This window comes from Bos taurus, chromosome 28 (genome assembly GCF_002263795.3).
Source record: "Bos taurus isolate L1 Dominette 01449 registration number 42190680 breed Hereford chromosome 28, ARS-UCD2.0, whole genome shotgun sequence".
NCBI classification, from domain to species: Eukaryota; Metazoa; Chordata; class Mammalia; order Artiodactyla; family Bovidae; genus Bos; species Bos taurus.
The window spans coordinates 29,956,215-29,978,729 of NC_037355.1; the positions used below are offsets into that span (position 1 = coordinate 29,956,215).

The 22,515-nt window shown below is 40.4% G+C and overlaps 1 protein-coding gene across 2 annotated transcripts in view; it reads left to right on the forward strand.

The window, feature by feature from the left end:
* The window catches only part of VCL (vinculin), a 112,555-nt gene that overhangs the window by 79,300 nt on the left and 10,740 nt on the right, over positions 1–22,515 (forward strand). For both annotated transcript variants that reach the window (XM_005226483.4, NM_001191370.1), the window contains exons 7-17: positions 1,628–1,718; positions 2,694–2,841; positions 6,229–6,382; positions 7,077–7,252; positions 9,324–9,514; positions 10,746–10,945; positions 12,222–12,350; positions 16,238–16,387; positions 17,927–18,035; positions 19,145–19,447; positions 20,920–21,044. In XM_005226483.4, the coding sequence (XP_005226540.1) occupies positions 1,628–1,718; positions 2,694–2,841; positions 6,229–6,382; positions 7,077–7,252; positions 9,324–9,514; positions 10,746–10,945; positions 12,222–12,350; positions 16,238–16,387; positions 17,927–18,035; positions 19,145–19,447; positions 20,920–21,044 (1,776 nt within the window). The remainder of the gene's footprint in view (positions 1–1,627; positions 1,719–2,693; positions 2,842–6,228; positions 6,383–7,076; positions 7,253–9,323; positions 9,515–10,745; positions 10,946–12,221; positions 12,351–16,237; positions 16,388–17,926; positions 18,036–19,144; positions 19,448–20,919; positions 21,045–22,515) is intronic.

Here is a 22,515-nt window from a genome sequence, read left to right on the forward strand (position 1 = left end):
AATTTCATACACCTCAGTAATAAAAATATTTTATTTCCATTTTTTCAGTGATTTAGTTCACTTCTTTTTAGTTGCTGTGGAGGAGAATTTGTTATTTAGAGCCTGAGGTAGACAAATTTATAACAGGAGAACAGTCTGTATCTGTTTAGATGGGGAAAGAGGGAATCCAAAGCTGTGAGTTCTATAATTTGACTGAGTACTTCGGAAAAGCTGGGGTCAGTTCTGCTGAAACTCTAAGCCTAATTATGAATGCTCCCTATACTGACTGGTGCTAGTGCTGGGTTTTGTTTGCATGTAAAGTGGGGATGCTCCTAGTGCCCCCCAGTGGAAAACTGGTGGCACCACACCTTTAAGAACCCCGATTTAGGACAGTGGAAATTGAAAAAAGGTGGGGATTTAAGACATTCCCTAGAGTTGGAGAAGGCAATGGCACCCCACTCCAGTACTCTTGCCTGGAAAATCCCATGGGTGGAGGAGCCTGGTAGGCTGCAGTCCATGGGGTCGCTGAGGGTTGGGCACGACTGAGCGACTTCACTTTCTCGCATTAGAGAAGGAAATGGCAACCCACTCCAGTGTTCTTGCCTGGAGAATCCCAGGGACGGGGGAGCCTGGTGGGCTGCCGTCTATGGGGTCGCACAGAGTCGGACACGACTGAAGCGACTTAGCAGAGTTTCAGAGGGCAACTCTGTACTTTGATGGATGGACTCTGTAATAGCCGGTTCCCTGAGTGTTAATAAAAGAGAGAGAGACTGACTTTTAAGGTGTTAGAGACTTAAGAGATGGCCATTCAGTTGTGAGAATGGGTTCATACATATTTGTTATATTGTTTTCTGTATTTTTATTTGCTTAAAAAACCCTATTAAAATATGTGTACATTTTAAAAGTGATTAGTCTGTTTAGACTTCTCATGCTATATCCTGGGAGGTTTTATGCTAGTCACTATGAATCCTGATTGTAAACAATAGACTGAGACCCCCTTATTCTGTCCTGCCTCTTCTTCCAGGTTAGGGGTGGTGAGGGAACTACGGATGAGGAGTGGCAGAGAAGGCTGAATGTATTTCTTTCCTGTGATACATTCAGTGGTTTATTTGTGGAATTAAAACTAAATTGCTAGATTAAAATTTTCAGTTTTCTTCTAACCAGTAATTTCAGGTTCCTCGGGTTAATTAAACATGGTGAAATATCATCCAATGTGTATATTTCAAAACAAGATGTAAGAGAAACTGTGATTTGTGGCACCACATCCTAATGAGGCTTCTCTGAAGCCAGGAAGGCTTTGGCAGGGCTGCAGTGTATGAACGTTGACTAGTAGAAAGGCTGATAATGAGGCATGTGACAAAAGGGCTTTTTCCTGCTGATAATATTAAACTGCTTTGACGTGAGCAGTTTTACCAGTTTTCATAGTTTAGTAATAGGGAGACCAGAAAATAGAATTAACTGAAGATTTGCATGCCAGATGTTGCATTTTGACAGAAATAAGCGTTATGGTGTGATGAGAATATTTTTAAGGCTGTTGTAGGACTACTGTAGCTATTGTATGTTAATGGTGTAACTTCTTCTCTGTCTTACTTTGTATCATGGTATCTCAGTTTTTGCAAAGAAAATAATTGATACTTTTCTTCAAAAGGACACTGAAGCCATGAAGAGAGCATTGGCCTCCATAGACTCCAAACTGAACCAGGCTAAAGGTTGGCTCCGTGATCCCAATGCCTCCCCAGGTAACCCTCTGGTTTTACTTTTCTGATAGATACATAAAAAAACTTAAACCAGGCAGAAGGAAAATGGGGAGGAAAAAAAAAAAGAATTTATTCCATAATCTCATAATTCTGAGATAACTACTGCAACATTTAGGGCATATGCCACTCTCTGATAGTTTTGACTAATTGAAGCATTTCTGGTCCTCTAAAGGATGAAGGGCATGAATTAATTACCTCTCATCACAGAGGAATAAACCAAAGTGAACTGGGCATTCTTTGCCAGATTATTGGTTCACCCTTTCCCTGAATCAGAAAGGTAATTATTTTGCAAAAAAGCTCTTTTCTTCTAGTCCCCATTGGGCAGATTTCCATTTATGCCAACAGAATACTTAATTAAGCAGATGAAATGATGATGCTAATAAGAATTGGGAAGCAAAGTTGACTTGTATAAAGATAAGACCCAAATAGGTTATTGAGCTAGGCTTTATGGATTTTCTAATCTAATATTTATTCAGTTTTAGATTAATATTTGAATGAATGTATAAAGCCTAATAGAGTTTGGAGGTGTTAAGTACTATTAAATTGTTAGAGCCTACTTTCATCTCATCCATATGCTTACCACAAGCTGCTTATTATCTCCAGCTGTTTATGGTTCCAAGGATCTTTTTCTGCAGTCTCTGTGGTTGAAACCTCACCCTACGGTTTAAGGGCACTGCTTGGCTGTTAACTATCAGATGTATTGCCTTCTATTCACTAGTCATTTAAAACCATCCATTCCGTCATGAATGAAATGACTTGTAAAGCATCCTCTCTAAATAATTAATAGATCTGTAATGTAGATATTGAATCTCTCTCTCTCTCTTTTTTTCTGGCTGCCCCTGGCTTGTGGGGTCTCAGTTCCCCAGCCAGGAATTGAACTCAGGCCATGGCAGTGAAAGCCCAACATCCTAACCACTAGGCCACCAGGGCACTCCCTTGAATATCTCTTTGTTTTAGGTGATGCTGGTGAACAGGCCATCAGGCAGATTTTAGATGAAGCTGGAAAAGTTGGTGAACTCTGTGCAGGCAAAGAACGCAGGGAGATCCTGGGAACCTGCAAAATGCTGGGGCAGATGACTGACCAAGTGGCTGACCTCCGAGCCAGGTAAAGTTCCTTTGCTCTTACCAGAGCACTGGTGGTAACAATTGGGATCTTGCTTCTGATGAAGTGATTCAGAAGCAAGTTTCTGTGAATTTTACTGAGTTCTCTTTGGCTAATAGATAACGAAGGTATTACATTCTATGTTGGAATTGGAGTGAATTTTCCTTCTGATGAACTTTTAAAATATGTAGATGCCTTGTAGTAAAGTTGAAGTTGAAATAGAAATCTGTTTTTTTAGTTTCTAGTCATAGGCTTATGAAAAACAAGGTATAGTGGATAGATGTCTTTTATGAAGGATGATGGAGAGAAAAAGAAACACAAATTGGAGTTATTTCACATATCATTTAAAAAATCAGTTAAATAGATTATCTTCTGTGTTGGTCATATCTAGGCTCTATTGAGTTTCTATTTAATCATTATTCATTTAGTTTTATAATTCTTTTATCTATCTCTTAGCCACTTCAAGTTTTGGCTTTTAGAATCGCAACTCCATTTCCCCAAACTGTATTTAGTTTGCTGGTAAGAAAAGTCAGTATAATAGGTTTGTTTGGAACTCATACATATAGTTAATGAAGTTTTAAAAGATCTTCAATTTTTATGAAATGTTATGCTATGGATATTGAGAAAGTTGAGATATAGATAGAGTTTAATTTTGCTTCAAGATTGTCATGACACATCTCAAGGTAATTGGAATTACCTACAAACTAAGACCTCAGGAACACTCCTTGATGTGTTGCACACCATTACACATGGCCTCAAATGTATTAACATAATGGAATTCAGAATATAGTTCTTTTTTTCCTTTGGCCATGCCATGTGGCATGTGGGATCTTCGTTTCCCAATCAGGGATTGAACCTGCGTCCCCTGCATTACAGAGTCTTAACCACTGGACGACCAGGGAAGTCCTAAATACAGTTCTTAAGGATTGGTTCCTAACCTGTTTTGGACCCAGGTCATTTTTATAATTTGATGAAGACTATCAATCTCTACCTAAAAAAGATGCATATAAACATGTGTATACAATATCACGTGTAATTTCCAGAAGCTCATGGATTCACTGTAGCCCTGGAAGCTCCGTAGGCTTCAGGGAAGAGTCTTTACCTTGAAGGAAGGAAGAAACTGCATAAATAAATGTGATCTCATTGAGTGCAGTGGGCCTTTTCTCCTACTGTGAAGCAGTCTCCTCTGTCATGAGCCTGACAGAAACTTTACAGAAAGGACAAAAAGAAGTTCTGTTCCCATTCGGAGAAATGCCAATGCCTTTTTGACAAGATTCTTGGCTCTTCTAATTTCTCTTGGCTCTTCTAATTTCTCTCTGCCGCCTCTTTTGTCTGCAGCCTTTTCACAGTGTGGTAGACAGCTTTCAGTTGGAATTCTCAAGTACACAGTTGTATGTATTTAGAGAAAGATGAATCTGAACAAGAGAACGAGGTAGTTGCTGTACAGGATCGACCATAAATCTATAAAGAGAAAAGGTTGAAGCAGTGAGGAACCCCAGTGAGTCTGCTTCACACTGGCGCCTGCAATCTCCTTTCATAATGAAAGATTGCAAAGCTGTCTCCCTGTTATCCTTTCTTGGATATGCCTAACTTTCTAACAGTTTAGTGGCTGAAACTCAGTAACAGTTTCCTCTTTAGTATTCTTTTATTCAGTCACCTAGGATTGTTAATGTATATTTTCCTCTCCATGGGACTCAATAAGCTTTTTCTTTTGAATGAAAAATTATGTAGCCCGTAAATATTTTTACTTTTTCACAGTTGGACTCTTACACAAACAAGGTTCCTCATCATGAATTCTTAGATTTGAAAGAAAAAAGCAAGTTAAAACATAAAAAGTATCTTTCCAAAAGTCTCAGACTCCTTTGCCATAAAACGGAGGTGTCAAGCATAAGTAAAACTTGTATATATATTTATATACAAATATTATTGGCAATAAATATTATTGAGTTCACTACCTCAAATATTGGTATACATGAGAAACATAAGTTTAAAAAAGAGGTTAGATAGATGAATGATAAGTCCATAATCCATACTATCATTAAAGGAAGCAAAGATTCTTGGCGATTATCCTAAAATCAGAAGCTCAGGTTATGATCAGCCATGCTATTGGACCAAATGATGGAGTTGTCGCTCGCTATCATTGAATTTACCAGGCTGGGTGGACTAAAAATTATGGATATAAAAAGATGCCATATCTTACTTTCTTATGACTTGGGAAGTCTCTTACAAAGGGCAAACAAGTTTCTAGTAACTCGCATCATTTTTTGTAGTAGTAGCATACCACTTCTGAGAAAGGAAAATAAAGAAACTAGTTCTTTAGGAACTTGGTGAGAACTTGTCACTCTGTGCCCCTTTCCCTCAGTACTAACTACTTTTGATAGGTACAGGATGCATAGGGATGGAAGGTAGATATTTAAGATTACCATTAGATTATGATAATGACAATTCTGTAGTAATAATGGTTATATATGTGTATTGGTTTATTGCCAAACTGTTTTCAACTATTACTTTTTGTTTGGCACCACTCTGTTTGATAAGCAGGGCAAGTATTTTTACCTACCCACTCTTCATTTTCTAAGTTAGAAAACTGAAGCCCAAAGAAGTTATACATCATAAGGTCCCACAGGTACAGGAGCCAGGATCTGAACGCAGATCTCCTTGGTCCTGGTACGGTGTGCTTTCAGTAACACTATGCACGCTGCCTCCCGAAACATTTTCAATATATGTGAAAGTGAAAGTGAAGTCGCACAGTTGTGTCCGACTCTTAGCGACCCCATGGACTGCAGCCTACGAGGCTCCTCCGTCCATGGGATTTTCCAGGCAGGAGTACTGGAGTGGGCTGCCATTTGCCCATAAATAAGACAATCTAATGGGCTGTTTATTTCTAAAGCATACCTACTATGGTAACAAACCCTCCACAGCAATAAGATCACAAGTGCATTTGCCCCTCTAAAGATTAGGTTTGGTTATGTAATCACCACCAAGAGGAAAATTATAATTATCAAAATTTGCAGGTCTAGTCTTAAAGCAGTTATTCAGTTCCTTAAAGCTTCTGTATGATATCGTTGTTTTCTTTTTTGTTTTGTTTTGACCGTGCTGCACGACATGTAGGGTCTTAATACTTCAACCAGGGATCGAACTCATGCTTGTTGCAGTGGAAACTCAGAGTCTTAACCACTGAACTGCCAGAAAAGTCGCTGCTACTGGTTTTAAGATAGTTTGGATGTTTTGCTTTGTTTCTCTCTGTTTCCTTGTGTTATCCCAGATTTAGTGGAGAAAAGGAAAAAGGACAAATACGTTAGCAAAATGATATATACTATGCTTTTAGTATTATTTTGCCATTAAGATTTTGAGAGGGTACAACAGTAACACATCTGTCTGTTTGAGTAGAGGACAAGGAGCCTCACCGGTGGCCATGCAGAAAGCCCAGCAAGTGTCTCAGGGTCTGGATGTGCTCACAGCAAAAGTGGAAAATGCAGCCCGCAAGCTGGAAGCCATGACCAACTCAAAGCAGAGCATTGCAAAGAAGATCGATGCTGCTCAGGTAGTGATGGCGATTTTCAGGAGGGGTGAGAAATAAAAGACAAAGAGAAGTGTTCCATAAATATCCTATATCTCCCTCCCCCCGGTTTTCTGTGGGTGGATAATGGGTGTTTCTAAGTGGTGACTGATTCCCAGCAGTTGTCATTGTTAACATGTTTCCTACTACCACAGGCTTAACACTAATGTTTATCTATATTTTGAAATGGAGATCTTAATTTTGAATACTTCAGTTAGTTAAAAATAAGTGTTCTGAGTACCATTCTCCTAGTTCCTGATGGAGATTACAGTATGTTAAACCTGTTCTTCATCTCAGAATTCACAACTGTATTTGGTCATAGCAATGTTAAAGGGTTAAAAGTTTTTGATACTACTCTACTGTAAAATGATTTTCAAGTATTTCATGAAGAAAAATGCTTAAGAAACTGAAGAATTAATAAGGTATGATTAATTCAAAGATAAGATAAAACTCATAAAGATATTTTATCCTGATGAGAACAAAAAAAGTCAGTTTTAACAAGATGGATTGATTTGATTTTACCTTAGCAAGAACCAATGTAAAATAATAAGGACTAACTAGCATTATTGCTGATATGCCTTGTGATTACTTTTGAAATATTTCTTACGCCCTTGTTAAGTTGAATAAAATTGGTTTATGAGTAAATCACAGTGTGCTTCTTTTTCATTTCTGTGTGTAGAATTGGCTTGCAGATCCAAATGGTGGACCAGAAGGAGAAGAACAGATTCGAGGGGCTTTGGCTGAAGCTCGGAAAATAGCAGAATTATGTGATGATCCTAAAGAGAGAGATGACATTCTGCGTTCTCTTGGAGAAATATCTGCTCTGACTTCTAAATTAGGAGATCTACGAAGACAGTATGTATTTAATCAATTAAATTATGCTTTAACTCCTCCCTTTTCCCCCCTTAGCACATATGTAGTTGAATTTTATAGGTTAAATGCACATATGATGCTCTTCTCCTGTATTCTCATTGATTCTGTGTGACATGGTAAGGGCAGATGGTTTTAAATTAATTAATTAATTTAGGATACCAAGAACACCTTTTTTGGGATCTGTTTTTTAAATTTCTTAGGACATCCTGCTACACCATATTTGTGACTTTTCTGTTTCCCAGGCATATGAGGAAAATAACTTGTGGCTAGCTGTGAAAAGATAGGGGTGTGTGGGGGGTGGGATTGAGGAGACATAAGAAAATATTTTCTTCCTTCCTAAGCAGTGTATTTTTTATGTAGCAATTATAAAAGATCCTTAAATATGATATTCTCACCACAGCTTCTTTTGAAGATTTTTTTTTTTTAAATCATTGAAACAGATAAGGCCTTCTTAGCACCTACTTTGATTATATTGAAAAAAGGTGTTGCTTTCTCCTTTTGGAAGATATTTTTCTGTCTTAAAGAAAGCAACCGCATCACATGCTAAAAGAACATTAAGAAAGCGTACAGTGGCAGAAGTTAAGAGGTGATTCTCTCTCCTGCCTCAGTCCTCTAGCCACTTCTCCAGGGATAACGATAGTCCAGTATCTTGAGAGATTTAAGATACTTGAATGCTTCAGTTCCTGTTTTTCTGTGTTTCATTTAACTTGTATGTTTCAGTTCCTGTTCTTCCATGGGAGAGTGCCTACCTTTTTCCCAAAGAGCTACTTTAGAGTTCTTTCAAATCTTACACTGGCTAAGAGAGCAATATTGGCTAAGAAAGCAAACTCCGGCCTCAGACCATGAAATAGAAATGAGTGAGAGCAGGGTGGACATAATTTTTAGGCAGGAGGTTGTGGTGATAGAGAGCAGCTTATGTAATAGCTGAGATTTGATTTGGTATCAAGCTCAGTCAATTGGGGGGTCACTGCTTTATACCCCAAGTCTTAAATTATGTAGGTGGGAAAATGTATAACTAGACAATTGTAAAATACAATGGGTTTCCCAGGTAGTGCTAGTGGTAAAGAACCCACCTATCAATGCAGGAGACATAAGAGATGCGGGTTCGATCTCTGGGTCAGGAAGATGCCCTGGAGTATGGCAAGGCAATCCACTCTAGTATTCTTGCCTGGAGAATCCTAAGGAGAGAGGAGCCTGGTGGGCTACAGTCCATAGGGTCTCAAAGAGTCAGACACGACTGGAGCAACTGAGCACCCACACACGCAAAATACAATGTCTACAAATTTAGGTATCTGTTTATTAATATTAGCTTGTTAGTACAGTCTGCTTACATTTTTACTAGATATAAAAATACACAGAGTAGGAAACTGTGTTCTTGGGATCTAAACACAAGTCCATATACATAGCAAGCACTCATTAATGTTTCTTAATGAAGAGAGAATTAATGATGACTATGATAACAGCAGACCTTCGTGTTTGGTCACATGCCATCATTACTTACAATATATATCTAATATATGTATTTATATAAAACTTCCTGACAGGGCAGTTACCTTTTTTGTCCAGCTTTACAAAAATGGAGAAAGTATAAAAATTTAGAATCATAAAGGAGCTCTTAAGATGGTATCTAAATTAGTCATTCTGTCAGGTAGGCTAATATTTGCGGTTTTATCAGTGAGACAGGTACACTTCTCCTGGTTTACTTTTCTATGACCTACTGGACTTGAGCTATAAAATGAGTCATACTCTTGAGGTGGCAGGCTGGAGGGAAGGATCACCTAATCTATTGATGACTGACTGAGCTCAGCTTACCAAATGGTTGAGCTTGGTTGAGCCAGAATGACCAAACTCATATTAAACTATCTTAACTAGGAAAAACAATCAGAATTTATAGTATTAATTTATTTAAGGGCCAAATAGATAAATCCCTTTCCTTTCAAGTCAATAATAATCATTAGCAATTTGTCATTTCATTAGCATTCCTATTATCAATTGAGTCATCTCGATGTAAAGAGTATCTTGTGTGACAGAGTGACTATTTTTCTCTCTGCAGAGGTAAAGGAGATTCCCCAGAGGCCCGAGCATTAGCCAAACAGGTGGCCACAGCCCTACAGAACTTACAGACTAAAACAAACAGGGCCGTAGCCAACAGCAGACCTGCCAAAGCAGCGGTCCACCTTGAAGGCAAGATTGAGCAAGCGCAGCGGTGGATTGATAATCCTACTGTGGATGACCGGGGAGTTGGTAAGGCTATTAGTGCACTTAGCCCTCATTAAACTTATTTCAGTGAAGATAAGCAAGTTGTTGCTAGAGATCCTGTGTCATCTGTGATTAGGTACTGAGGGGCTCTTTAGTCACTGGTGAATAAGTCATTCCACAGTATGACTCCATTTCTAAATGTAGCCAGTAGTATTTCTTTGATTTAATCAAAAGTATTAGCAAATAAATGATTTTGTTGCAGGCAAATAGAAAAGTCCTCATGTTGCAATTGAAACTTTGAGCTAATTGTTTCCAGTTTATGTATACTTTCATTCTATTATATTTCTTTCTGTTATTACAGTCCTTAGAAAGTTGACAGTTAAATATAATTTTTAAAACGAAATAAAAGGTACTTAACTTCCAAGGTTATTTTCAGTTGTGAAGTCTCCTGCATCACACAATCACCTGTAGAATTGATAACCTAAAATTTTGATTTTTGAGAGATTTTAGGAATGGAACTATAAGAATTTAGGTCAAATTATGATAGCAAGCCTGTTGAAGCTGAAAGATATATTTATTTCATTTGCTGCATTCATTGGAAAAAATTTAATTATTTTAATTAATCCAGTGTTGGCTAATCAGGCAGATGTATAATTTACTGGTGGAGGAATAAATTGGTACAAATTTTCTGAATGGCAATTTGGAATTGTATGTCAAGAGCTTTAAAAAAAAGTTCATACCCATTGACTCAGCAATTTGACTTATAGGAATTTATTTTAAGTAATAATTAGAGATATTTCTAAGGAGTTACAAGAATGTATATAAACAACATAAATATTTAATAAGTAAATTGCCAACAATTAGGTTCATATGATAAAATATTACATAAATTTTAGATCTACATCATTAAATAATTTTTAATGATGTAGAAAAATGCTCATGTTAAATAAAAAGAAGCACAGGATAAAAGTTAATGTATAGTTTATCCCAGATTTATAAAAGAGAAATATATGTATGTATATAGAGGAGCATGCAATGCATTAAAAAAAAAACTGGAAGGAAATGTTCAAATATATTAGTCTCCGAGAGATGGGATTATGGGTGGTTTATATTTTTTTACATTTTTTATATTTCTCAAATGTTTTGTCTTTTTACTGGGGGGAAAAAAACACACCACTAAATGTTACTATTAAAAAAAAAAACCCTTACCAGAATGGCACAGTGATTGGCTTCTCCGTATCCATGTGAGTTGTCCGTGTTTTCTCTCCTGGTACAGGTCAGGCTGCCATCCGAGGGCTTGTGGCCGAAGGGCATCGTCTGGCTAATGTCATGATGGGGCCTTATCGCCAGGATCTTCTTGCAAAGTGTGACCGAGTGGACCAGCTGACAGCCCAGCTGGCTGACCTGGCTGCCAGAGGGGAAGGGGAGAGCCCTCAGGCGAGAGCTCTTGCATCTCAGCTCCAAGACTCCTTAAAGGTAGAGCTCGGGAGCATGTATCATTGCATTTCTTATGCTTAACTATAATTGAAAAACTAGGGAGGGAGAGAGTTTTAAAAATACATAATTTCCTGAGTCTAGGGAAAGTGAAAAAGATGTGATCAAGAATATAAGAAAATCCAGAGTTTATTAGGAAAAAGCTTATCAGTGTGTGATAGCAATTAAAATTGTTGTTTCCCAAGAAATACAAGAGCTCTTTCATATCTGCTCTACCATGTATCACTTACACTTGTTTAGTCAGCCAGCTTTTTTTCTTAAAATGGACTCCTTTTTTAAACTTATTTAAAAGAAAAGTTTATAATAATTTTGAAGTCAGGAGCTTGATGAGCTAGTTATATTTTTTCTAATATTCTGTAAAAGAAACAGTTATTACAATAAAAACATTTTTCTGTATAACCTCTAAAATCTTAGATATCACCAGCCATTGCATGCCTCCCACTTTGAGAAACAGTGGAGGTGACTGAAACTTTTTTGACTATAAATCTATTCTAAGACTTGGATTGGAACTTCCCTGGTGGTCCAGTGGTTAAGACTCCACACTTCCATTGCAAGGGTCATGGGTTCAATCCCTCATCCCCCTGGTCAGAGAAGTTCCATATGCCTTATGGTGCAACTAAAAAACAAACAAAGAAAAACCTTAGATTGGACTAAATGTGAATTATAAAAAGGAGTTTTTTTCATGACTTCTGAGAATTGTCTTCTTTAGATCCATGTTGGAAAATGGATACATATATTGGTTATTGAGTTTTTCTTGAAATTTATTTGAAATATCATGTATCCAAAAAAATCCATTATTGATTTCTTTCCTCTAAATATAAGAAATTACTTAGAAATTTGGCACTGTATCCACAGTATCTTACAGTTACTGAGATCATGTCAGGCCGCTCCAGCATTGGGACTGGTGAGGGATTATCTCATCTCATGGTCTTTGGGCTCAACCCTCTGGTTCTTAGTATTATTTCTTAGAGGCCATCAAGAAATGAAGTAAGATTTCTTGCTTGGGTGGAACAGTCTCTAGGGCAATGTGAGTTATGTCCTTAATTGCTTAGAGGGCAAGATTCACTTCTTATACCTGTTTTATGCTAGCTCAGTGCTTTGTACACAGTTGATACTCACAGTTGATAACATTGAAAGAAACACTGAAGGAATAAGTGGGAAGAGAGGACAGTGGCACATCGAATGGGAAGAGAGGACAGTGGCCGATGTGCTTTTTGGATATTTATGGAAAATTTCATTTGTAAACAATGTTTTTAAGGATCTGAAAGCCCGGATGCAGGAGGCCATGACTCAGGAGGTGTCAGATGTTTTCAGTGATACCACGACTCCCATCAAGCTGTTGGCAGTGGCAGCCACTGCTCCTCCTGATGCACCCAATAGGGAAGAGGTGGGTGTCCGAGGGCTTCCATTTCTTCTGTTGGCCATCCGTGTGTGTGTGTGTGCATGTGTGAAGGTAAAATGTGACTACAGTGTACATCAGGGGTGGTTGGGAAATTGTGGATGAAGAGTACAAAAGGGAAGGAAGGCCTTGCCACTTCTTATTTCAGTCACCACGTATTTCAGCTAGAAATCTCTTTAGGACATGTCTTCACTTGCAAGTAGGGGAAGACCTGACTATCAGAGATGAAAACAATGGGTTTTATTTTTATCATATAATAAGAAACAGGGAGCTAGGTAGCCTTGGCATTGATTCAGCAGCTTGACACCCTGAAAGCTGGCATCTCTGTGATTTTCATGATCTTTCCTGATAGAGATGGCTGATGCAGCCCTGGGCATTATTATGTTCAAGGCAGTAAGAAATGAGGAAGGGGGACACCCCAGTCGTAACCGCCATAACAGTCCCTCTAGTCATAGCTGTCCCTTCAGTGTGTCCTTAGGACACTATTCTTGACACTGAAGTCAGGACACTTCTTTTAAGTCATTTGATGTCATTCTTTTACTCAAACCCTTCAGATTACTCCTCTCTGTCCCAGAGTGAAGCCAGAGTACTTACAATGAACAGTAAGGCCAGTGATGTGCTGGTAGACCAGCTCTCGAGGAGAAAACAAAACAAAAAACAAAAGACTCTGATTTGTAAAGTTTGTTGACTTTCATGATGTAAATACTCCCATGATGACTGGTTCAGTGTGAAGTCACTGTAAGCAGAATTGGGAAGAGATGGGCACTTGTGGCTCTTATGAGTTTGTGTGAGTTGATACCAGCGTCTTTGTCACACCACTGCATCTGAGATGGTCCCCCATCTACTTCTCTGACCTCATCTGGTACCTCTCATCCCTCTCATGCTCCTCTCTCTGCGTTGACCTTCTTGTGTGGTATTCCCAGTATTCCTTGTTTATGTTTATATGTTCTAATCTTGAAGCCCTTGCTCTTGTCTTCTCTGGTCCTCCCACAGATAACTGCAAACACTGTTCACTCACTTTCTTCAGCTTTCTACTGAAACATCACTTTGGGGTCACCACCTAAGAGCGCAACCCCAGCCCAAGGAATTTCCTTATCTCCACATCCTGTTTCTCCTTTGTGTTTATCAACATTTGCATATTTACCTCATTTTTCTTTGTATGTTTCCCTCATGTTAGCATGAAAGCTCCATGTGGGCAGGGATTTTGTTTTGTTATTTCTTTATTCCCATTTCTTGGCACAATTCTTGGCACATCATTGGCACTGAATAAATGAAAGTAAACACTCCCAGAAATCCTCCAGGAGACTTTCGTGTATGTCTCATTGACTGGAACTCTGTCACAAGGCTGCTACCGCTACTGCTAAGTCACTTTAGTCGTGTCCGACTCTGTGCGACCCCATAGACGGCAGCCCACCAGGCTCCCCCGTCCCTGGAATTCTCCAGGCAAGAACACTGGAGTGGGTTGCCATTTCCTTCTCCAATGCATGAAAGTGAAAAGTGAAAGTGAAGTTGCTCAGTCGTGTCCGACCCTCAGTGACCCCATGGACTACAGCCCTCCATGCTCCTCCGTCCATGGGACTTTCCAGGCAAGAGCACTGGAGTGGGGTGCCATTGCCTTCTCTGTCACAAGGCTACCTGACTGCAAAGGAATCTAGGAAAGCAAGTATTTGGTTTTCTAGACTCTGTAGTACTGGCAGTGAAGGAGGAGTTGGGTCAGGCACCCAAGACAGTGTAGAACAGGTGGGCAGAGGTTTGTGTTATTCTTATTTGCTAATGACCCCCATTTTCGTTCTGTGGCCTTGATTCCTGGGCAGTTCAGCTCATGGTCCACTTAGGCTGGGGTAATTTGCTATTTTTTCATTCCAGACATCTCTTGGTGTCGGATGAGTAGGCAAACTCTGTTGGTAATCTCTACCTAGATACTGCTGGGTACCACGGCATGTATTGTCCTGTCTTCTTCCTATTGGAAATTTGTGAGTTGCCACTGACTCTTCTCGTCATCAATAAAGTAAGACAAGCTAATTTGATCTCACAAATATGTCTTGAATTCTAATTTCTCTTCATGTTGCCACAGCTGTAATTCTGATCCTTGTCCCTTGCTGCCTGAGTGACTATGCAGCTGTAACTGGTCTTTGAATTGGTCACTAAGGCACAAATAAAGTTAAAGGTCTGAGCCTGATATTTTCCTGCTTAAACCTTTCAGTGGTCCTTCCTTTTCGCATAGGAGAAAGCCAGGGCTCTGTGATCTGGCTTCTAATACTCTCCTTACCCTTGTTTTGCACAAAGCCCTGCTTCTCAGTTCATGTCCCAGCAATAAATACCTCTTTGCTTATAGTTTCCTGCCTACTCTGTCCTTTCTTTTCTCTGTGTCTTTGTTCTCTCTCTGTCTCTACCTAGTTATCTTCCCCATCATCTCTTTTGGCTAATTTCTATTTATCCTTTATTCTAGTATCCTTTTCTTTCTGGATAGGTTATGTGCCTTTTTCCTCCTAAGTATCAATGCCTAAATTTATTATTGCAGATAGCACACAACTATTATAGGCATCTGTTTATGGGCCTTTTAAACCCTGCTAGGATGTGAGCTCCTTGAGATGCAGAAATAATGTCTTACTCATCTTTGTATCTTCAGCACCTGTTCCAGAGCCTGGTACATAGTAAGTGCTTAGTAAATTTTGGTTGCATGACAAGAAAATCAAGCTAAGCAGTAGATTAAGTCAAAGGGAGCAGCGGACATGGTCTGGGGTTGAGATGGTCGACAAAGTCAGCAAAAGCCTTGTGTATTCAGAGTAGGGAGACCAGACAAGGAAAGAAACAAGGATGGAGGCCAGGAGAGGAGGACCAGGAGATCAGAGATTTAGGAAGAGATTCTGAGCTTTAAAAATGGCAAGAACCCGTTAATGGCTGAATCAGAGAAGAGGCCAGGATGGAGAAGAGACTTGAGTCAGGTAAACATAGAACCCTGGCAGTGAGGAGCCTGTTTTGGGGCCAAGAGACCTTTAGAGAGTGTCTGCTAGGAGCCAGAACTTGACTCCAAGTACAGGCAGGTAGACCTTCTGGAGGAGGTAAAGAGGAGGGTAGACTCTGCTCGGTAGTCCTGACGTGCTCTGTGTATAAACGTCACCCAGGACTGCTGCTGAGCGTCAGTGCTCATAATGTTATTCAGACAAATGACAGAGGAACTCCTGTCCTCTTAAGTTCAGTTGTCCCTTTTGAGGTATGCGACTTTGAAAAATATCCCTGCTGAAGCAGATGTGTGAACTGAATGAACAATTTAGTGGATAGTTTGGCTTTGGGTGATGGAAATCAGGCGAATTTCCCTTGTGTCAGGCCTGGGTGTGAGCACCAGCTATCGTTTTTCCTACGGAGGTCAGGGGCAGAACTTTTACAACATTAATGGTAACGGGATATGTGAGGGGAGCTGCCCGAGGATGGGCTCTGGTTAGGACTCCGTGGATAGTCTTGATCTTTAACGCATTCAGCCACCAACCTGGAGTAGGTTTTTCTGACCTCTTCAAACTAGAGGATAAGCCTTGGGAAAGGGGGATTAAGTCTTTGGATGCTGTGAACTTCTTCTTGTAGACCACATGGCTCTGTATGTCTTGTTTGCACTTGGTAAGCATTAGTTGAACTGAAATTCAAGGATGTGTGTGTGTCTGCATACATGTGGAGCTAATGACCAAATCTCTGAGGAGATATGGCAAGGCCAGGACTCAGTGTGTGACTGTTGTCTTATTAGCTGGGGTTTGATGTCATCTGCTGAAGTCTTTGCTCAAGCAGTTGCTGCCTCTACTTAAAAAGAGAGACTTTTCCCTTAGGCTGTCTGACCTGTTTTATTGAAATAAAATTACTTAATATCTTTGTTTTTTTTCCTCAAGGTATTTGATGAGAGGGCAGCTAACTTTGAAAACCATTCAGGAAGGCTTGGGGCCACAGCAGAGAAGGCGGCTGCTGTTGGAACTGCTAATAAATCAACAGTGGAAGGCATTCAGGCCTCAGTGAAGACAGCCCGAGAACTTACACCCCAGGTGAGTTTCGCTCCCTTTTTATCATGTAAGTTCACACCGTAGTGAGTAAAGGAGGTTAACTACAGAACAGTTTCTATACATTTTTGAACACTTATTATTATAAAATATCATGAAGAAACCCCACATTTACCCTTAGTGTCAATAAAATCATTTTTATATTGTTTGAATTTTTTTTACAATGATATGATTAGTTTTGAAAGTAGAAGAAACTAGTAAAGTACCCCCCTCCCATACAGAATTAGAGAAAAATTTGATAATCTTGAGAGGTTAGTTGGTTTTGATTTTAGAGTTTATGCCTTTCCATACATCTCTTTGAGGCTATTTAAACATTTTTAGTTGTTTTATACTTAGTTTTCTTTTCTCTTTAATTATATAACCAAGATATACCAGACTGTGAACAGAATATTGGAAGAGTGGGAACAAAAGAAAACAAATCGGACAGGAATTAAAATTCTAGTACATGATAGACGTTCTTTAAAAAAAATCAGTTCAATGTCATTTAGTGTGATGTTTGTGCATTTTTTTTCTTTCAGTTGAATTATAGAAACTTTATTATTTTTTCACTTATTTACTCAGCATATATTTCTTAAATGCCTGTGATACATTAGAAACTGTCTTGGCTTTACAGATTTGTGATACTAGATGTGGTGGGAGCTTGTAAGCAGAGACAGGGGACATTTAGCATGTCCCTTCATTGTTCAGCTTTTATCCATGTGGCATGTTAAAAGTTAGATTCTCTTGAAAAATCAAACATGTCCGTAAAACATGAGTGTATCTAACTTTCGTGAAAAAGTTCCATAAAACATGAAGAATAAAATATAGAATTTCTGTATAAAACCGAGATTCCTAAAACACAGAAACACAGCAGTAGGCTTAACACACCAACTGTAAAAAGAACCAGGACTTTGGAGACAGATCTGGACTTGAATCCTTTCCTCATATGTAAACAGAGGGAACTCTTTCCTAGTGGATTGCTTTGAAAATTCAGATATTTATATGTTATACAGCCTATAACTTATCATATACTCAGTAAATGTTAGTTCCTTCCTCTAGAGCTGTAACTGACTTGCTAAGAGCTCTTGAGCAAGTGACTTCAATTTTCTGTGTCTTGGTTTTTGCAGCTGTGAAATGGAGAAATTACTGTCCTGTCTCTCTCACAGGCTTGTTGTGAGGATTCAGCCTGATAATGGATGTGAAAGTACTTTGTTAACTATAGACAGTTGTTTTTAGTAAATATTCATAAATCTGTTAATAGTATCTTTTTAAATGGTACTTTTTTAGATGGAAGGACATGGAGGGCTTAAGTATTTGTCTGTTTTGTGTATGTTTGGAAGTATCAAGCAAACACTCCTTTACTATGTTACTTTATTAGCTGAGCTGCTTATCAGACCAAGACTAAAGTGTTTGGCGTTAAAGGAGACTCGCCGACTTTTGGCCTTAGAGTGCCACCTGCAGGTGAAGAGGGGGAAGCTTCACTCAAGGCTTGTGTTTGAGAGGGAAGGTGCTCTTGGTGTTTCAAGGTTGCTTTGTTATTCCCAGGTGGTCTCAGCTGCTCGCATCTTACTTAGGAATCCTGGAAATCAAGCTGCTTATGAACATTTTGAGACCATGAAGAACCAGTGGATCGATAATGTTGAAAAAATGACAGGTAGCGTTGTGTGCAAAAATCTTGCTGTCTAATCCATGAGAAACAAGTTCTGAGAAACTCAGGCAGGACCGGTTATGTTACTAAGCTGTAATTGGATAAAGGGACTGTCATGTGCCTGACAGTGTACTTGGCCCTGATTAAGGCCTCTGAGCAGCGGCGGCTTCTCATTCAAGCCTTGCAACTTTGTCCAAAGAGAGACTCTTTGAGGCCCTTTGATTTTAATGCCGCCCTCCCAGTGTGATGTTTATTGTTACAGTTCCTATCTTCTCTGAATAGTGCCTTGTCTCTGTCTGAGCTGGGGTTTGGTTTCAGAGGCTGAGAGGCAGTGTTTGTGGATACAGTAAGTGTCCCTGTCATTTTCAACGGGTTCACATTTCAAGGAACCACAATAGCTACCATTTAATACAACTTGTCTCAGAATTTCCTCCAACTTATCGACTACGTAGTTTTTTTTTTTTTAAAAAGGAGACACCAACAACCAACAGATCTGTGCAGTTGAAGTGGCATCTCTGAGTCTTCTTCATTCTCTGTGGAGGGAGGGATGGGAGAGGAAGAGATGAGGAAGGCAGGCGCTCCAGCTTCCCTGCACGACCTGCTGGGACAGGGGTCCATAGCAGCCAGTGATGAAAGTGGAGCTCCTTGGGCATATGAAGACAGGTAACAGAAACAAGAAACAGGCTGTTAAGGTTACTGGAATCCACCGCGTGGCTCATCTTGGGCACTACAAGCTGCCAACAAGCAACAGATGGCTGGGGAGTGAGACGGGAGGAGAAAACATTCTTAACAGATAATGTGGTGCTGATGCAGCGAAGGTTTCAGACACAATTCTGGTTTCCTCCTGATGTGAAAGCGTTTCTGGGTGTCTGTGGTAGATATAAGAAGGCTGGGACCACAGTTGGTAAAAATGCTCTGAATCTGTTTGGCCTCCTGGGCTACATTCTTACTCCCCCGCCGACCCCGCTCCAGTGGTGCTTTTGATTGTGTAAGAAGGACTTTGAGCTGAAGGTGAGAATTATGAGTGTTGTCCTTTCATGTGAGTGGGCATCAGGGTTTTGGAGTCTCTATTCTTGTAAAATAGAAACTAAATTTCATTTCTATTCTCTGGACAGGGCTGGTGGACGAAGCCATTGACACTAAATCTCTGTTGGATGCTTCCGAAGAAGCAATTAAAAAAGACCTGGACAAGTGTAAAGTTGCCATGGCCAACATTCAGCCTCAGATGCTGGTCGCCGGGGCAACCAGCATTGCTCGTCGGGCCAACCGAATCCTGCTGGTGGCTAAGAGGGAGGTGGAGAACTCTGAGGATCCCAAATTCCGTGAGGCTGTGAAAGCTGCCTCTGATGAATTGAGCAAAACCATCTCCCCAATGGTGGTGGATGCAAAGGCCGTGGCAGGAAACATTTCTGACCCTGGTAAGCAATGCATGGTGTGGTTCACCTCACCTGAGAGGTTAATTCAGGCAGCTGACAGGGAGGGAAAAGAAGATGCACCCCAAAATGCCCACATGCAAAGTCTTGGAGGAAAAACTATAGCCTGCTAGTTTGAGAATGCTAGATTAATCTTTTTCTGTTCAAAATATGTTGGACAGAATATTTCCTGAAGTGTTGGCAGGGTTATCATAAGTTAGTTTCTCTGGAGCAGCTTCTCTGCACTTTCTTCATGTAGTCTGACTAAATAGCTCCTTCTCCTATTGAATCATTATTTTGGAAATTTCTCAAAAGATGCATAATAACCAATTTATCAACCATTTAACTTATATCACTTGCATAACTTCTGCTTTTCTTAAAATGCTTTTTCTCTAGACAACATTCTTTATTTCTGTCAAATTTGGAGGACCTGAGTTGACCTGTGGGTCTCCTAGGTGATTATCTTGATCCTACACAAAAGAATTTGGGTTTTCATTAGCTGAATTTTGGTCATGTTTTCTTTGCTGCTGAAGATGTGTCACTCCTTTCTGGTAGGAACCATCTGAATTCCTTCCTTCTGTGAACCTCCAGTGATTCTAGCCTCTTCTCTGAGTAGGACCCACTCAGTGTGAGAGAGTGGGAAGAAGGGGCTGCCCTCTTCATCCCTAGCCCAGGCAAAGTCTACCTCGTTTTCCCAACCCACCATCACTAAAGACGTGCTCAGTTTCCTAATTGGAGTTTCTAATAGTTTGAGCGGCTTCCCAGGTGACACTCAGTGGTAAAGAATCTGCCTGCCAATACAGGAGACATGGGTTCAATCCCTGGATTGGGAAGATCCTCTGGAGAAGGGAATGGCAAACTGCCCCAGTATTCTTGCCTGTAAAATCCCACGGACAGAGGAGCCTGGCGCGCTACCGTCCATTGGGTTGCGAAAGAATTGGACACAACTTAGTGACTAAACAACAGAAATAGTTTGAGTAAATTCTTTAATTCTGGGTGACTGGATACAGTAGCAGCAGCTCAGTGTAAGGGCTAATATGCTGAATGCCAAATGGAGCAAAGGAGTAGGTAGGGAGAAAGGTGAGAAGTACTCCAGGGAAAGTCTGCCCCATCTGAAAGTGACATCTCCCCTGTTCTGAGTGGGGCTGCTTATCTCTTGACTGCTTTATCATGAGAGGTGATGAGCACCACCTGATCCCAAAGCGTTCCTGCCCAGGAGTGTCCCGAGTGCTTGTCAGCTGTCCAGGCAAGAAGGTCCCCTGAGCACTACAGGGAACGGCTGGTTTGTGCTGCTTCTGACTCTTTGCAGGACTCAGGGCATCTGCCTCGCTCTTACCTCCCTTCCCTTTCAGTCACTGCCTGTGCCACTTACTGGCAGCTTCACACCCAGCTTTTGTTACTGAAAACCAGTTCTTCTGGACAGACAGTGCTCCAGGGTACTGACCTACCCAACTGAAAGTGAGGGTGTCTGTGTTTAGGACTGCAAAAGAGCTTCCTGGACTCAGGATACCGGATCCTAGGAGCTGTGGCCAAGGTCAGAGAAGCCTTCCAACCACAGGAGCCTGACTTCCCGCCTCCTCCACCAGACCTTGAACAGCTCCGAGTAAGTAAATCCAGATACACGGGGAGAACTGAGCAGCAGGGTGTTGGGACTGTAGTGGCAGAGAGGTAGTCTGCTCCGGAGCCTCTGTCACTAGGTAGCTTTGTTTTATTTTACTTGAATCTCAAAGGCACAACTCAGCTTTCATTCTTGAATCTAGAGGAGTCCTAACCCAGTGCTTATGCATTGGGTGTGCTGGGTAAGTGGAGAGTCTGTGGTGTTGGTCTGCTTTGATGGGGAGTGACTGGAGCAGAGGAGCTGGCTATGGTCAGTGTGAATGTGATGAGTGATGAGTTAGTGGGGTAGGTTGGTGAGGAGTGGGAAAATAGCTGTATTGGAAATAGCTTGTCCTTAGGAATAGCTTATCAAGGCAATAATTTGATTTAATGTCCTGATTTACTTTCCCATATTTAATGTCCCAAATTTGCTTTCCCATATTTAAGTTTCTAAGTTTGTTGAGGACAAATTTGAGTGATTGTGCCCAGAGCTAATGACCAGTGCTTCCCTAGCCACCAACACTTCTTTTTTGACTTGATTCTTTCCATTTGATGGACTGTGGGTGGGTGGTTAGAGTCAGGAGATGGCTCTTCTGGGGAATGGATTCTTACGGGATCAACAGAGTCCTGACATTTGGAATCAAGAACTTAGAAGTCATTTGGTCTAGGCACTCCTCATTGGTAAATGAGGAACCCAAGGCCCTGGGGAGAAGTTCCATGCTTATGCAGCTGTCCCTGAACTCTGGTCCGAAGTTAAGACCAGAATTTAGATCTTTGAGGCTCTTTGGCTCGGTATTGCCATGCATGCCTCCCTGGGATATGTCCAAGACAGTAGCTGCTAGTTTTTTGTGAAGAAAAAAGGAGGAAAATATGCTTCTGTTGAGACTGAAGCAGGTGGCCCTCGTGCTCAGTGTGGATGATTGTGAATGTGGGTGACTTTTCTGGGGATACTTTTTTTTTAATCTAAGAAAAAAAAAAAACTTGTTCATTTTTAATTGAAGAATAATTGCTTTACAGTATTGTTTTGGTTTCTGCCATACATCAACATGAATAAGCCATAGGTATACATATATCCCCTCCATCTTGAACTTCCTTCCTACCTCCCACCCCATCCCACCCCTCTAGGTTGTCACAGCCCCAGTTTCAGTTCCCTGAGTCATACAGCAAATTTCCATGGCTATCCACTTTACATATGGTAGTGTGTGTATTTCCATGCAACTCTCTCCATTCATCCCGTGTCCACACGTCCCGACCTCCCAGGGTCCACAGTCTGTTCTCTGTGTCTGCATCTCCACTGCTGCCTTGCAAAGAGGTTCTTCATTACCGTCTTCCTAGATTCCATATATATGTGTTAATATATGATATTTGTTTTTCTCTTTCTGATTTACTTCACTCTGTATGATAATGCTCTGGGTTCATCCACCTCGTTAGAACTGACTCAAATGTGTTCTTTTTTATGGCTGAGTAATATTCCATTG